At 40.3% G+C, this 17,753-nt stretch overlaps 1 protein-coding gene across 9 annotated transcripts; it reads left to right on the top strand.

The window, feature by feature from the left end:
* Nucleotides 1–13: 13 nt before the first annotated feature.
* On the top strand, nucleotides 14–17,476 carry LOC101476245 (alpha-1,3-galactosyltransferase 2). Of its 9 annotated transcripts, none has more exons than XM_076884098.1 (7): nucleotides 14–151; nucleotides 317–412; nucleotides 7,457–7,522; nucleotides 7,639–7,728; nucleotides 9,000–9,084; nucleotides 15,572–15,709; nucleotides 15,853–17,476. In XM_076884098.1, exons 5-7 carry the CDS (start codon nucleotides 9,011–9,013, stop codon nucleotides 16,535–16,537), a joined length of 897 nt encoding a protein of 298 aa, XP_076740213.1. In that variant the 5' UTR covers nucleotides 14–151; nucleotides 317–412; nucleotides 7,457–7,522; nucleotides 7,639–7,728; nucleotides 9,000–9,010; the 3' UTR covers nucleotides 16,538–17,476. The 9 variants fall into 9 exon arrangements, with proteins under 9 accessions (XP_076740213.1, XP_076740214.1, XP_076740210.1 ...); XM_076884099.1 differs by having other exon boundaries at nucleotides 7,457–7,505; XM_076884095.1 differs by having other exon boundaries at nucleotides 8,989–9,084; nucleotides 15,853–17,473.
* Nucleotides 17,477–17,753: the final 277 nt, after the last annotated feature.

Raw genomic sequence — 17,753 nt, forward strand, 5'->3', positions numbered from 1 at the left:
AGTTTGATTAAATGTTCCTGTAAAACAAGGAAATGATGACTGGTGAAGTTTCTCTTTGCCTCGCTTCTGCCATATTGGAGAGGAGGACCTATGACCTCGCTATTCTGTCTCACTGAACAATGCGCATGATTTACACAAGTGCATTTATTCTGTGAGTAATCTACTGAAAATGTGTTTGTGATCAGTATGTGGACCATTGTTTTAAGTTTTAGTTTAAGCTTCATCTCCAGATCTTGGAGATAATACAGCATGATCTAAAACGACGGCTCATCTTTGCGGTATTCTTAATTTAGGCTTTTTTCTTCATGAACTACAGACACGGAAACACAAAGGCATTTTATGGCACTCCTGTCACTTGTTGTAACCCGTTAGTGAGACAGACTGCGATTTCCTGCCATCTCTAAAACTACAGGTAATCACTGTTCTCCAATCTTTATTTGAATATTGGTTCATTTGTTTCAGAATTGCAATATAATAACATAAATCCCTGAATGTTTATGGCGGCTGTTACTTTATTTGACCTGTCAGAGAGGATGAGATCTGTGAGCTAGAGAGAAAACCCAACGTGCAAAGACAAGCAAGAAAACCGAAAAATGTAATTTAATATCGTGAGAAAATTTTTTTCACGCTAGGTTGCCCTCTGAATAACACCTTTTACGTCTTTAATGTTGCTAATAGCGGTAAGATCGTGTTGTAACCTACATCACCTTCTGTTGAATTAAAGATAACAGGTAACATGAGCCACACAGCAGTGCGTAATGGCTGCGCGCAGTGGCTCGTCTTTAGTTGTTCGCACTTCTATGATAAAGGAAATGATTGAGTGTCACAGGCGACACTGAATATTCCGAGGAGGTATTTTTGCCCAAAAGCAGACAGAAGACGAAAGGCGTGATTACATCAACTAATGGGCCACGTGGGGACACAACTGTGGATATTTGTACAAGATGGAAGAAAATAAAACTGAGCCAAGGAACCTAGTACAGGTGTGTCAAAATATTTATGATTCTGAAGAAACGAAATGTGTGAGCATTTCTCTCTTCGTGCATCTACAGAGAGCTTTAAAAGCATGGGTGTTTGTTTCCACCACGGAAGAAGTTGCCATCCTTAGTTCAAAATTTCGTTTTAGCTAAAACAAAGCAAGACCGCTTTATTTATATAGCACTTTCCCCTGTGTAATGTGCAGATATCTTAAGATATCGACTTACTCAGACTTCTGCATGGCTGCTGTTTCAATAATTTACGTATTTATTCGTATTCATAAATTCTATATTTGTGCACTTCCCACCTGTTTCTAAAATTACGCAGTTTTAAGCCGAATTACAACTAATTTCATATATAGTTTATATTTTTAAATATCGGGAGATTCGCAGAAGACTTCACGGCCGTTTTAACGCTTAAGCTTTCTATTGGAGCGAATAGTGTAAAGGAAAGCGGATATATACGTTGCTTTTGCTTTAAACTGAGCCCCGTCCTGAGCCAATTTTATCTGTGAGCACGGAGGCTCTTCTGTGAGCCACAACGCGACAACGAATCTTCCTCCTGAAGTGGTAGCCTGTTTGGTTTTTAAAATTTTCCTTAAGGGGGTCGGCGACTCACAGGTAGGTTATTTTTTTCATCTCGGTTCCTTATAGGAAGTTTTTCCTCTTCTTCTTTACTTAAACTGAAGATAAATATAGGGGTTTTTAGGTCGTTTTAGGTCTCTTCATTTCCCAGTTGGACGTAATATTGCCGCCTCTTGCACGTTCGCCAGAGTAAATGCCGACATCAGAATGAGTTCAAAATACGTTTTGGTTTGTTTAATGAAAAATGTAAAAATAGAAATCCTGCAATGACATTACAGACCTTGCTTGCTTTTTTGTTTTATATTATTTATGAGAGAAAACAACACGTTCAAAGGAATCTTTAAAGAATGCGTAACATCTCACCGGCCGCAGCACAAGAACTGAACAAACTACATGAATCAACTCCATTGGACTGCTAAACCTACAGACTGGGCCACCTTTACAGGCTGCACAAGAAATTTGGGATAAACAAGCTACTTTAGAGCACGATCATGAAACGCTATGCACTACTACTAATTGCAACCCCAATACACTTCTACAGAAATGTAGCCACGATGCCAAAAAGACAAACCAAGGCAATTTGTATACAACAAAAGTATGATTTTGCATTTTATTATACATATTTATTTATTTTAAATGGTACAATACATTACCAGCACCCTAAAAATCCATTGTCCAGAAGCAGTTGTGATAATATTAAAATACAGAAAAAAAATTAAAAGTAATGTAAAATTAAACATCATGGCTCTCGTCACTAAGTATTTAAGTCAATACCTTATATAATATCAAAATATGCAATTGAAAATGTATTTTTACATATTTTCTAAGTGATTAAAATGGTGTCCAGAGTTTTTGTCAACACCATCAGATTTTTTTAAAAGTACAAAAGAATCAGGAATTATTATGGGTAGCTTACACTCTGAGGACCCCTTTACCACTTCCTGTTTGATACACATGCCATGAGGTCACTGCTGTGATAATTTTTTTTTTTTTTAAATTTCATTTATTGCACACCTTTCTGATAAAACTCTGTGTCACAACCATAGTGTGTCAACACCATGGTGCCCATAGTATATACAGTATTCTGAAGAAGGTCTAAAATGTCACTGTGTGTGCGCGCATGTGTGTGTTTTATGTAAATGGATTTTTTTTTAATTATTACTCATGATATAACATCGTCCAGACGTGCCTGGTAAGGACATGAGGAGGAAACAGTAGGAGCTGTATGAGGCTACTAAAGGCAGGGCTATAACATTTTTCTGTCATCATTTTATTACAGATTAAGTGCTGGAGTTGTTAGGTGTGGATAATTAGATTATAGTTTATTGCAATAGCAAGTTGTGCCTTGTTCTCAGACAGCAAGTGGAGAGTGATATATGAAATGATGGGATGGAAGGAAGAAGAGAAGCAAAGAGTGATTCACAGGCAGAGCCTAATTTATTTCTCACAGTTTTTGTTGCCTTATGGTTCCAAGTGCTGTCACCAATCTTTGCATTTTGTTATTATCTCATGACACTTGTTTAATCAGCTACCATCTCTCCTATGGACTTTTTAATGTCTACAGTCTCAGATCAACACAGCCCTGCCCTTCCCATATTAGATTCTTGATGAATGTGTGTTGTTGTTATTCAGCCTGGTTCAATGTGCCCCTTTTTAACTTTGAGCACCCGCCCCTTTAAACCTCTCTGCACGGCCCTGGTGTCAAATATTATCAAATTTGTCTTATCTTGAATCTCATTGTTTATGTGTACATCATTAATCCTGTAGGAAAATGCTTAGTCTTCTGCATTTAACCCATTCACTCAGTGATGCAGTGGGCAGCTACAAATCCAGGATAGCCGCTGTTCGTTGGATTTGTACGCCCAACCTTCTGATCATGTGGCATCTACTGAGCTAGCTGTACCCCGAGAGCTGGGCCCTGTTTCAGGAAGCCGGTTTAGTGCAAACTCTGAGTAAGTATACCCTGAGTTAACGAAAACTCTGGGTTTTCGGTTTCACAAAGCGAGTTCAGCTGCAGCCTGAGTGAGTCACTATGACGACACACTCCGTGAAGCTAACCTGCCCCCTAGCAGGTTTACTACAACTAACCCTGACTGTCTCCGCCCCTTTGTCGGAAACCTGACAGTAGGAAGTGTCGGACATGGCGTGCCCCTTCTTGAAGAGCCAGTAGATCGTGAAGCCCAAATACTCTGCAGAGCTCTCCGCCGGGAGAGAGTGATCAGAGCGCGTTTGGACATTTTATCATTTCCTGATGATTTTCTGTGTGAACGTTACCGTTTCTCAGCACAATCTATAAGTTATTTGGATAACATCCTCAGGCCATATATTACGCATGTGACACATCGTGGACATCCTCTCTGTACATATTATTTGTATTGCACTTCGGTTTTTTGCAAACGGGAGCTTTCTGTATAATATTGGTGACGCTGAGCACGTTTCCAAGGCTACCGTCTGTCGGGCAGTCAGGAATGTTACAGTTGCACTGAAACGTCTCCTGTACCCGTTTGTGGTGTTCCCCGGTCATAGACCCACAAGATTTATCAAAGAGGGATGCCACAAAATTGCAGGTATCAGGATGACCAAAACTTAATTTATGATGTGGTGATACTTGGACTACTACTTAAATTTTACATTTATTTTCACGGTTCCCAGGCGTGATTGGCTGTACAGATGGCACTCACATTCCAATCATTGCTCCTTCAGTAAATGAAGGAGACTATGTGAACAGGAAGTCTTTCCACAGCATTAATGTGCAGGTACATAGTTCCCTGTAGCATTTCAAACTAACAAATTATTTCATTATAGTAATGGATGCTAATTTGTGTTCTCTGCACTGTGAAGATCATATGTGATGCTGCCAACATTATCACAAATGTGGAAGCCAAGTGGCCAGGCTCTGTCCATGACTCACAAATATTCCGTGAATGTACACTGAGCACAAAATTTGGACATGGTGAGTTGAGAATACTTTAAAATATATAAAGACCAATTGCTTCAGGGACATTTGAACTGAAGTGTACCCTTCTGTCTTAGGAGAGTTCACTGGCTACTTGCTTGGTGATAGGGGGTATCCATGTTTACCCTATTTGCTTACCCCTTACCCTGACCCTGAACCGGGCCCACAGCAGTGATATAATCTGGCTAATTGCAGGACAAGAGCCAGAATTGAAATGACTATCGGAATGCTTAAGGCCCGGTTCCAGTGCCTGCAAAGACTCAGGGTCACCCCAGAAAGGGCATGTGACATTATTGTGGCATGTGTGATTCTTCACAACATTGCCACAATTAGAGGAGAACACTGTCCTTCTGAACCAAACATCAGCAGTGATCCAAACCATGAACATCCTGACCCTCCCACGGACATACAAGATGGAAGAGCAGTCAGAGACACCATATGTCACAATCATTTCTTTTGACCCATCACCTCAACATGTTGAAAGAAGAATAAACAGATTTTTTGTTCAACTGGCTTTATTGGTCGCCTGTATTTCCTGTACACAAAGTATTAAAAGATGTAAACCTCATAAAGTGTCTCTGTTGGTTCCTCCTCTGTAACAGCTGTCAATGTTTCTTCATTATTTTCCTGTAGTAAAGAAATAGACAACATTGCTGTTCTACTGTAAACTCATATAATCTGTGGAGTATTAAGAGTACTCACAACTGCATGTTGGTCTGGCTCAACAGGAGGCTGCACCAGATGCAGTACACCATCACCATCAACTGATAGAATATGAGGTTTATAAAGGTCACTTATAACTTACAAGGGACCAAATGGCAATTAACAAACATACCAAGCACCTTACACTTCATTGTCATTATGCTCTCAAAGACAACCAAGGCTGAGGGAAGGCAAAATCAGTAGGAAAATAACTTCACTACAAAATAATTCATTATGGTAAAGAGTTTATCAAATGAATGTGTCGCACTGCAAAGGTGACTGTGAAGAAAGGATGTATGCACATCATGTATTATTTTGAATTTACCCCTTATGTAGGCACTTGTGTCTTGCGGGGTTATTGACTCAGAGGATGTCCCCGCAGAGATGCCTTCGGCCACAGGGCGCCCACTGTTTTGGCTGAGGGCCAACTGCTCAGCCTCTGTGAGTGGTGGTGGTGGAGGACCCCCACCTGTTTTTCGGGCCTCTGCTTTTTTTCTGTTGGCTATAACGGGCCACATTTGAGCATACAGAGTAAGCAAATATGTACTTGTAATGTGCTCAGATAATTTCAATAAGTGCTTACAGAAAGAAAATTAATGTAGCCTCTAACTGCAATTGATTTACATGGGACAAACAGACCAAGCACTATGGCTCATAATACAATTACACCTTACCTGTTTGGACTATATTTTTATATTTCATTTTTACTTGCTGCCAGGAACGTTTGGGGCCTGTTGGGTTGCACCTGCGCTCACATCACATCACAAAATAAAATGTATAAAATAACAAATAAAATAACATATGATAAAATAACGTGTTAAATGGGTGGAAATCCCTCGATCAATGTTTAAATTAACACTCACGCATTGACTCTGTCGGCTATGTTTTGCCATGCATGCTTTTGCAGCTGTGGCTGTGTTACTTTTTTCCGCGGAATTTGCATGTTATCGGCATATGCTGCCATCAGAATTTCGGCCTCAAGCGCTGTGAAATACATTGACCGCGCCTTCTTTCCCTCCGTCTCCATGGTGACTCGCTTAATCTGTGCTCCGCTTATCAGGGCTTTATGTATCCTCGTCCGCGCGCTTCACTTGGGGTTAAAGCAACTCCGCGTTGACTGAACTAATTGTTATCAGCCTTTCTGAAACGGAATATTCCGAGTTGGACAGTTCGGGGTTACTCAACCGTGAGTGTCGTTTTTCACTCTGAGTTTTCCAAACCGGCTTCCTGAAACAGGGCCCTGTTCTTTAAGTGATGATGTATGAATCCTGCTTCCGGGCCTAAACTACTCTGTGTTTATTAAGCCTGTTGTGCTGTTAAAATGTTTTAATGCTTTTTATCTTGTTCTATTACATCTGAACAAGCCCCTAAAAACAGTCAGTGATCACTGTCAGCCTAGCCATCGGGAACCATCACGTTAACTTTTATCAAGTGGAAAAAAGTTAGCATTCATCCTCCAGCTTCACTGTGTTTATATTATGCTAACATAGCTGTGTCGCTAGCAATCATGTAGCACATCACTATATAGAGAGAAAAAATTAGCAGCCAGCCCGAGTTGAAGAAAGAGTTTCTCATAAAGGAAAGGCAAAGATGGAGAAATAGAGTGAAAAAGAGAAAAATAAAGAACATCAGTGATTCTGAAAGAAAGAGAAAAAAGGCAGCAGAGAAGTTTTTGGAAGAAAGCACAGAGAGACAAAAGGAGAGAAAGTACAGCAGGGTCTAAACACACAACCAGAGTACTTTAGGAATCAAGGAGTAGTAGGCGGCTTCTTGCTGGTAAACTATTAAGATGTAGAACTTGACATGTGCAAAAACAGAATTGTTATGATGTGTCTTGTGATATTACAAAGGTTGCTAAGGTTTAATGGTCATTTTGAAAGAAATAATATCTTGTTATTGTCACCACCCTCAGCACCTTGTCAACTCCGTAATATGGAGTTTTGGTTTATTTTTCTCTTTTGGAGAACCATATATTTTCCTCCCTTCATTTCCAATAAAAACACGTAATTTTCTCAATAAATGTGTAATTTGCATTCTGCTTAATATGATTGTTTCTTATAGAGATTAAATACAAGCTTCTGAAAATATGTATGTAAAATATGTAAAATGTTTTTTTGTTTTTTAAAAAAAAGATTGGTTTCTGATGCTGTTCTACAGGTAACAGTTATAGCAAAGCTTAAGAATAATGTCAGAGTTGCCAATTCAGCCAAACCCATGCCTTTTTGTCTTTTCTCAGATTATTTCTCAGTGTTGTCTGGTGAAGTTGAAGCACTGTGAACTATGAGGTATTAAAAACACCCTGGTTAGTGTTTATGTCATCTTTGCCTGTTCAGTAACACTTCTTCTGCCCAGTTACTGAAATTAAAATTGAAATTCAGTCTCAGTATTTATGGTTAATTTTGAACCTTTCACCTGCAGATGCTTCCAGAAGATAAAGTGCACGCTGAAATGTTTGCTCTGGGTTCCGGCTGCACTCTGTGCTCTCTACTTCACACGTCCATCCATGCAGTGAGTATCTTTAAACAAAAAACACAAAAAAACCCTCAGCTGCCAGTTTAATTCGACATCCCTGAAATGGCATTCCTGCAACACAACTACATGGATCCAACAGGGATCGTTTTGGAGATGTAGATTTTGTTGTTTTTGAAATATGTGGCTGGCTTTTCTTGTGTCCACTCTGTTTGAATCACTGTTGTAAGGTAAATGACAGAGATATCATTATACATATTACCACTAAACATAATCCAAAATGTTCCTTTAAATAAAACAACCTTAATCATGTTTCTTTCTAAATATAGACTAGATTACATTAGTAAACAAGGTGCGTACTATCGGGTCGTTAAGTCTGACGTCACTAGCCATGTCTGGGCCTAAACTCCGCTGCAGGTCCATATATCAAACGATCACTATGGCATTACTGAGAGTTGAAAAACTGTCTAAAGTCTTTTATCTTTAATAAAATGATCAGCGTTCTGCTCTACCAGGTGTAACAATTGAGTTTAACATCCAGGCATCCATGAAAACGGAATTTATGACATTTAGAAGTTAGCAGGAAGTTAGCTCGCTAGCTTCTATCTAAATACAATATAGCATGTCCTGACTGCGGGGTTTTGGAAACAAATTAAAACGTACAGCTCTGTTATCACTTCCAACATAAATGAAGACAAAAAACTAAACAGCAGTGACGTTTGTAGGGTTACTGAAGTTTGGCTAGCTGGTATATAATGATGTGCTACGTGACCGCTAGCGACACAACTATGTTAGCATAATATAAACAAGCTAACTTTTTTCCCACTCGATAAAAGTTAACGTGAGTGTTCTCGGTGGTCAGGAACAAATGTAATCGCATGACAGGATGCTGTAAAAGGACCAAACTTCAGCCAGGAGAACAACTGAGATAATCCATCCACAATACGAGGTTAGTCATTCATATACTGCTGCATGGGCTGGGCTGTAGTTACATCCCAGGGTTTTAAAAACTGATCTTAAATAAATGATTAGCGGTAATAAAAGCCGAGGGAGGTCAACAGTGATCACTGACTGTTTTAGGAGCTTTTTGAGATTAAATAGAAGAAAATACATAACATTAAACATGTTAACAACACAAAAGCCATATTAAACGCAGCTACTTTAGGCCCGGAAGTAGGATTCGTCACGTCATCACTGAACAACCGGATTGACAGTCTTTAACTCACCACAGAGTATTACATATTGTCATTGTGATGATGACATTTAAGAAAACAAACTATAAAATGCTTTTGATATCAGTATTTTGATAGGTTTCATACCCATGGAAAAGTGCTCACTGGAAAATGGAAAGCTGTCAACCTTGGACAACAGCGTTGATGTCAGCCTCGACTTTTGGTAAGACCATCAAGACTTTTCATTTTGGCAACCAAGGTGCTACCGTTTCTGGTCTCAAACACTGATAGGTTTGTAGCATAAACCTATTCGCTGGAACATTCAAGACAATTTACTACACAGCAAAAAGCAAGACACAAGTAGGCAAAGTTCTTTGTGTTACTCATGCATGAGGGAGACCTGCCTGGAGCCAAGTGTCGTTCCACCCACTTGACCTCCGTCAGACTCTCAGCCAGGTTCCCCATAGCACTCCTTTTATTTTGGTTACATGAATATGCATAGGTTCATTAACATATGATGTTTCATATAAGTGTACATGTGGACAAAGAATACTCTGTGCGTGCGTGCGTGCGTGCGCGCGCCCATAAAGACTTCCCTAACGACCATGGGCGACCGTGGCTCAGGAGGTTGGGGAGCGTATCTGTAACCGGAACGTCGCCGGTTCAATCCCTGGGCTCTCTATCCTGGTCGTTGTGTTCTTGGGAAAGACACTTTACCTTACTGCCTACTGGTGTTGGCCAGAGGGGCCGATGGCGCGATATGGCAGCCTCGCTTCTGTCAGTCTGCCCCAGGGCAGCTGTGGCTACAACTGTAGCTTGCCTCCACCAGTGTGTGAATGTGAGAATGAATGAATAATGGCATTGTAAAGCGCTTTGGGTGCCTTGAAAAGCGCTATATAAATCCAATCTATTATTATTATAAACCTGCTGGTCTGGAAGTCCAGCAGTTCATCAAAAAACCAGGCACTTAGACTAAAACATATATAGATACATTTATCCTACCATAAAACAGAGAGAGAGAGAGAGAGAGAGAGCTGTGCATGAAGTGTGATTTTTATCCTGAAAAGTCAGCAAAAGTCAGAGGGAATTCATGACGATGTTTATGTGAAGCATAGTTTGGATCTTTTTTGCTGCTGGTTCGGTCAATATTGTTTGGAGAGAGATAAAACTAACAGCCATATGATCAGCGCAAAAAGGGCGTAAACACACAGCGCGGACCCGCGGATCAGAATCAGCAAGCTGTCGGCTTTCAGCCCCGACCGTCAGCTGAGAAAGGTGACATCTCACTGATTCTGATCCGCGGGTCCGCGCTGTGTGTTTACGTCTTTGTGCAGAAGCCGTGTACCTGCTCTCATTTACTGTCTTAGCTGTTTGGTGGTTGTTGAAATTTTGTGATCTTTCACCTGAGATTGTGGCATTTCGGGCAAAATAAATTAATATTAAAAAATCGATTCAGGATTTTAATGAATCGATTTTACGTTATCCAAGCCAGAATCGATTTTAATCGATAAATCGATTATAAAAACCCACCCCTAGTGTGGTCACTTTGTCCTTTGCTCAGGCTTCTTGTATGTCCTCTGAGCTCTCACCTTCCTGCTCTAATAACTGGGACTCCTCCACCTCATCCCCTGACACCTACACATCTGATTCCCCCTATCCAATTTGAAGTAAAATCCTTTGTCTCACCTCTGCTTTTTTTTTTTTTAAAAGCCCTACTCTCCCCTACAAAGAATGCTGAATACAATTTATATTTTGAAATTACATTTCAGAAATTATACCAAATTAAGCATAAGAACATGTATTGAATAACTGCTCAATCATCCAGGTAGAGAAATCCCCAAAACTTGATCTTGTTCATCTGGACGTGGCGTTTTAATGACCATTGATCAATGGTATTGATTAATAGCCATGAGTACCATAAATGCTGGGGTACCGCAAACGCTGGTTTGAGTGAAACATCAATGTGGCCATTTATGTGAAAAGGAAAAGGTCGTCTCTGAATCAAGGTTACATCTTTCACCAGCTTACAGCTTGTTATTGCAGCTGTTCCCCAACTCTCTGTGAATGCTTCTCATGGCCATTGACCAAAGGTCATTAATCAATTGTCTTTGATTAGTGGTTGTTGATCAATGGGCATGATAATTTGCATATTATTGACTATAAAACTGACCTCACGGCTAGGGATGGGTACCGGTGTCCGGTGCCATGATGGCACCGGTTCTGACATAAACGGTAGTAACCAGACCGAAAAGCAGCGCACATTTCGGTGCTTTATTTCGGTGCTTTTTTTTCCTGAGCTGTGATACACTTCTAGCCAATCATTTTACGTTTCCGAGGATAGTAGATGGGCCCAGGTACGTACGTTCTTTTAGAGCAGAGCTACAGATTAAAAATGTCCAAGGCGAAGCGGTCAAAAGTATGGCTGTACTTCACAGCAAAATATGCAAACTCAGCAGCCTGCAACAAGTGCTTTAAGCTGATACTGTGATACTGTCAAAGGAGGTAACACCTCGAATCCGATGAAACACCTGGCGACGCATAGCGTTTTTTTTAAAAGCCCAGAAATGCGCCGTATTTGATAGCTTGCTGCGAGACCTCACACCGAGCACATCTACTGCGGGTGGGTTGCCTGTTATGCAACATCCCCCAAAAACCCGAAGAGTAGAGTCCTGGCCCCTAGCCCTGCCAGTGTAGCAGAAATGATGAAGATGATGATGGCAGCAGCAGCCGTTCTTCTCTGCGTGAGTAGCTTAATGTTGTTCGTGTGTAATTTACGTTGAGTAGGCTAACCACGTTATTACATTAATGCATGTAAGGTGAACTAGCAAACATCATCATAGCTACATGCGGCTGTCCTCTTGTTTGGCAGATACTCCCTTCACCCTGGCCAAAAAGGCTAAAATGACCAAAGAAAAAGTGGAAAACAGTTAAACATGAGAGGTTTAGGACAAAGTTTGTGTTTTTTCCATTGTTTAAGCACTGCTTCCAGCCAAGAGTGATACCATATATGCCCCATAGCTGCAGAAAAGGCTAACATTGTTATCTTTTTACAAAAAACAGCTGAACATGAGAGGTTTTTGGACCAATTTTGTGTTCTCCATTCTTTAAGCACCGGTTTGAGCACCGTTTGAGCACCGGCACCGTTTCAAAAGTACCGATTTGGCACCGGTATCGGATAAAACCTAAACGATACCCATCCCTACTCATGGCCCATTGTTCACCAGTGGTGCTAGTTTCAATCATTATGTAAATATACTCTTTATAAGGTTGGGGAAACCTGAAGTGACCCTGCAGCTGAGACTAAAGTCACTTGGATGAGTGACAAAATGTTTCTCCCACTGAAAAAGCTGCATCCAGATGAACATTAGGGGTGCAACGATACACAAAATTCACGGTTCGGTTCGGTTCGATACTTTGGTGTCACGGTTCGATATTTTTTCGATACAAAAAAATGTTCATGCCTTTTTAATTTGTCATTTATTAAAATTATAAATATATATTTTAACTCAAAAGTACAGTTTTTAAATTTAACCCTAACCCTTGTGCGTGTTTTTTATTTTGACAGCGAATGCGCACCTGCGGACCACTTATGTGCAGCCCTGGTTATTTAGCTCGTCATATCGCAGCCACAGAAATTCTTTTGTCCATGAAACCATAAAGCTGCACTTTCTTTTTGCCTTATAGTCTGATTTGTCATAACTTCTCCGTTTTGTGGTAAGCTTTTCTTTGGCTGTCACTTCTTCACCCTGACCTGTCTTATTTGGCTCAGCAGAACTGAAATGCTTTTACACACTCACTCACATAAGCTCAGCGATTCTCTGCGCGATCAACCTCTCACATGTTTAAGCTTGCTGCGGGAGATTTCACTTGTCATGTTTGCATAGTAAGCTAACGATTAATAAGACGATGTCAGAGGAATTGGTGCACAAATTATCATCACTCACAGATCAGTGCTGTCGCTCTCTATACACAGTTCGCACGATTGCAAAGTGAAAGCAAAAAAACAAGCGTAAATTCAAACGCGACTTCAATATGTCACATATTGACAGTGGCTCACCGATGCCACTGACATAATTACCCAGTTACATTTCTGAAAGAATGCAAAAGCATTGACATATATTTTTCCTACAATAGCCCGACGTTCAGGGAAGAGATAGATTTTGGTAGCCCGACTGAAAAAATCGCTAGCTCCGGGACGTCGGGCTAGCGATATTGCAAGCCCTGTATCTGATTGAGGAATCACTCATCTTTGGAAAAGAGAGTTTATTACAGAGAAATGTCTCTTTCCAAAATAAAAGCTATACTATCCGCTTCTTCTGGGCTATATTCTCAGCAGCATAAGGAGAATCATGTGCTAACAGCTGTCTAAATGACTCGGCTAAAGTTAGTAGCATGCTTGTTGTTTTGGTCTTTGCACTAGGATGATGTCTGCGTAAATGTGCAGTCATATTCGTTGTGTTCCCACTAGTGCTTTCAGGTTAATCTCGTTGAAATGACCTTAACGCCACAACACGGCAAATCTCCGTTAACGAGCTACCGCCGATCGCTCCGTGCATGGGGCTAGACAGCCAACACGTTAACGAGCTAACTGCGCTAGCACACTAGTTCACACCAATGTAATTGAGCATTGCATGGCACATCCAACATACTGTTTTACTTTAGTCCATGACTCGCTTACCTTCAGGGTCATACGTCACATGAAAACCAAAATAATTCCAAACGCCAGATCTGAATGAGGGTGGGGGAGGTGCCCTGCGCTCTTCCTTCTGACTATGCTGTCTGTGTTGAGCGCTCAGTGGATCTGTGTTCGACTACTCCGCCTAGGCTGCACTGTCCAGCGCAGATCCACTGAGCGCTCAACACAGACAGCATCGTCAGAAGGAAAATTGATAAAATAAATTACAAATGTTGTATTGTTCGATACATATGCGTACCGAACCGAAAGCACTGTATCGAACGGTTCAATATCGATACGAATATCGTTGCACCCCTAATGAACATAATCAAATTTTTGGGAATCAAACAAATTTTTGGGAATCGCACTTAAGCTTCCTTATTGCCATAAAATATGGAAGCCGTAATGGATGTAAAGTTGGCATCACTAGAAAGCCCAGGACGTCCTCTTGGCACTATAGGACTCATATAGTCAAGTCAAGTCAAGTTGGCTTTATTGTCACTTCAACCATATACAGTTAGTACACAGTGAAGCGACACAACGTTCCTCCAGAACCAAGGTGCTACATTCAACATAAATTTACAACATAAATTATATTTGCCATCATTTAGATGGCATAAATTTTGCTTGATGTAGAAGTCTTAGACTCATGTCCCTCACAAAAGCCAAGAATTAATTGGTGGCATGGATGGCGTGGACTGCCATTGTGATGGCAATTTGGGGATTTTAAGAATGTTTTGAACTGAACTGATTTTCCAGGGTGGAATAATTGTATAGCACACATCTTTAATGACTTAAAAAAAGACTTGGATGAACTAGTTTGAAATTACTTGGATTTTCTCTAATCTACACTAGTAAAAGGTATGCATACACCCCCACTAACACTGGGTTAAATGTCCCGTAGCAAACTGCACCTCACTAAGACACTTTTGATTCCCATTAGCAGACTTCTGGTATAATTCTGGTTGGATATTTGAGCATTCTTCTTGGCAGAATTGGTAATTTTATTTAAATTAGTTATTTTCCTGACACAAATCTGGCTGTTAAGCATAGTACACAAATTTAATATGTTTGAGGTTGGGGCTTTGGGAAGTACATTGCAAACAGTTTAATGTTAACCTGCTTTATCTATTCCAAAATCAACACCTATTATGTCCAAATGTCACTGTACAGTTGTTGATTTAATTTCAGTAGTCCTCCTTCTTTGTGACTCCATCTAATTTGTACAATACCCAAATACCACTAGCAGCAAAATGGCCCCAAAGCATGATGCTACCACTACTATGCTTGACAGGAAATTTGAGCTGAGCTTGATGGTGGCAATTTTAGTATTCTCCTCTCAGTCCATGATGATATAAAACTCAATTCACTGTAAACGGTGCCGTTGATGTTCCAGCAGTTTCCAGTTCAGCCATGCTTGAGCCCAAAAGAACATAATGACCAGTTTCCACTCATCTGAGGATGATTTGGTTTTCTTACAGAACTAGTGACACATCTGTGGTGGTGCGTGGTTTGTGGCGCGGCTGTGGGGGGAGGCGGACACACCTGAGCTCGATCAGCTCATCACCCTCCCCTATTAAACGTGCCGGGACCTGAGGAGTTGTTGTTGTTGTTGTTGTTGTTGGACGTGTTATGTGGCTGGCAGCTGAAAAGCTGCAGCTGAGAGTTGTAAGAGACGACAACCGAAATATAGAAAAGTGTGAAGAGTGAAATATGTGTTCGGGTCCGTCCTTACTGCCATAACATCTAAATAATACTTATGTATAATTGTTTGAATTTTCAGTTTTGAAAATTTACAGTTCTCCTATCTGATCTTCACTGACTTCTTTTACCATCGTTCTGAGGACTGTTCAGTCATTTCTACACTGGCAAAGAGAAACTAATAGTTGTAGTTGATCATTATCGCAAACAAGGCATTAGTAGGCCTTACCACATCTCTATTTTTATTTATTTTTTTAAATAAACTGATAAAACCACCACACTTAAGTGGTAACTTAAGTGTAATATGTGTTTAACCGATTTCTTTCCACTTCAGGTCTCGAACTGACGTTCAAACATGCACAACTTGGAAAGCTCCTATTCTCTGGGAGGGGATGTTTGACCCTAAAGTTTACGACCAGAACCACAAGAAGGAAGGATCCTCTGTTGCTCTAACAGTGTTTGCTGTGGGAAGGTTTGTTTTCACATTAGTATGACTATTTAAAATACATCCTGGTCTTCTAATTGCCATTTAGTCTGTATATTTGTGCTCTATTCTTCTAACTGTTTGAGACTGTGAAATAAAGCATGAACTCTTTTTCTCCACTATCACCAAAGGTACTTGGACGAATACCTCGAGACCTTTCTGAACTCCTCAGAACATCACTTTATGGTGGGTTTGCCTGTGTCCTACTACGTATTTACCGACATGCCAGAGAAGGTCCTGCACATCCATCTCGGTCCTCAGCGAACCTTGAAAATGATCAAAGTGCAACGGCACTCAAGATGGCAGGACATTTCGATGATGCGAATGAAGGCAATATCAGATGTCATAGAGTCTGATATTCGCCACCACTCCACGCATGTCTTCTGCTTCGATGTAGATCAGGTGTTCACTGGGAGATTTGGCTCAGAGGCTCTGGGAGACTCTGTGGCTCTGCTCCACGCCTACTACTACCACCTTCCAAAGATTTTCTATACTTATGACCGAAACCCGAAATCCAAGGCTTACATGGAAAACGGGGATTTCTACTATCATGCTGCTGTCTTTGGAGGCTCATGGAAAAGCGTAAAATCTCTGGCTGAGGGCTGCTACCAAAACATCATGGAGGATAAACAAAATAATGTGGAGGCTTTGTGGCACGATGAAAGTCACCTAAACAAATACCTGTGGCTGCACAAACCTAGCAGGGTGCTTTCTCCAGAGTACTGCTGGGATACCCACATCGGTTACAGGAGTGACATTCAAGTCACTCGACTGCTATGGGCACCAAAACAATATGATAAACTGCGCACACCTTAGTATTTCTTGGAATTACACACAAAACCATGCAAATTCAGCAACTCTAATAGCATGAAAACTATATGAAAACACATTTTTCTCCATACTCACAAAATATGCAAAAGTTGGCAACCATTTCAAATAATGGTATGAAAACAATATGGCAAAGGAACATTTTCCTAGTTACTCATGCTTCCTTGAGTTCATTTACACTCAACTCCAAAATGCACAAGTTTGCTTACAAGACGTCAGATAAATGTCTATGCAAATGCCAGATTTGCTTTCTTATCAGTGATTGCAACATTGTCTTTGTTTAAAAAAAACAGTGCTGATAAAAGGTCAAACGAGCAAAGCAAACCACATATAATATACAATTTTAGCTAGTCTTCATCCCATTTCTTCAGCTTCACTTTTTTTTTTTTTTGTACTGATGTCATAATCACAGTATGTGGTAAAATACACTTCTGGTTTTCAAGTATTAAGCACGGGCGGCTGATCTGTTAAAAAATAAACCCTGTATTTGAATTTCATATAAAGTTATTTTGCATTCCAGCTCATTATTCTTCCTTGATGAAAACCTGGGTATAAGCCTGTGTTCTGAATATTACAGTCATAATTTTTAAACATCATTTATAACACAGGAACTTTGAACCAAAGGTTTAGGGTTTATTGTCAGTTCGTGCTGTTTTTACAAGTGTGCTATTACTTGGTGTTATGTTGAAAAATGACGGAACTGTTTTCTATATTTATATTGTTGGGGTATAACAAATGTTGGTGAGTACAGCTGCAAGTTATTTTGTACTGATATGAATAAAATTACATCTGTAGGGCACTACTGAATTCTCCGATGAAAACCTTTGTGGTAGATGTAAGGATGTTAAAGAGCTGTTTTGACAGTTTGAGACACGTTTAGAAGATGTACAAAAACTGCAATGTTGGGTCTAAGATGTTTTTCAAGTGAAGTAGCATGTGAGGAAAAGGTTTTTGTTGAAAACAAGAAATATTTCCACTGAAAAGCCACGTAATGTGGTTCACGGAAATTTCTGTTACTTGGCTTCAGGTTAAACTGGTATCCTGCTGTAATCTGACCTCAATTGGGCCGTTATTCTTGCGCAATGCAAAAGTGGAACTGGTTTTGTGTAGCAAAGTGATTTTCCAAAGTGCACTTAAGAAACTCCAATCCAACCCCCCCCCCCCAGAAATTTAGAGCATTTGATATGCTCCTGTTTTGTCTGAT

The sequence above is a fragment of the Maylandia zebra genome, linkage group LG5 (genome assembly GCF_041146795.1).
Source record: "Maylandia zebra isolate NMK-2024a linkage group LG5, Mzebra_GT3a, whole genome shotgun sequence".
Classification (NCBI taxonomy): domain Eukaryota; kingdom Metazoa; phylum Chordata; class Actinopteri; order Cichliformes; family Cichlidae; genus Maylandia; species Maylandia zebra.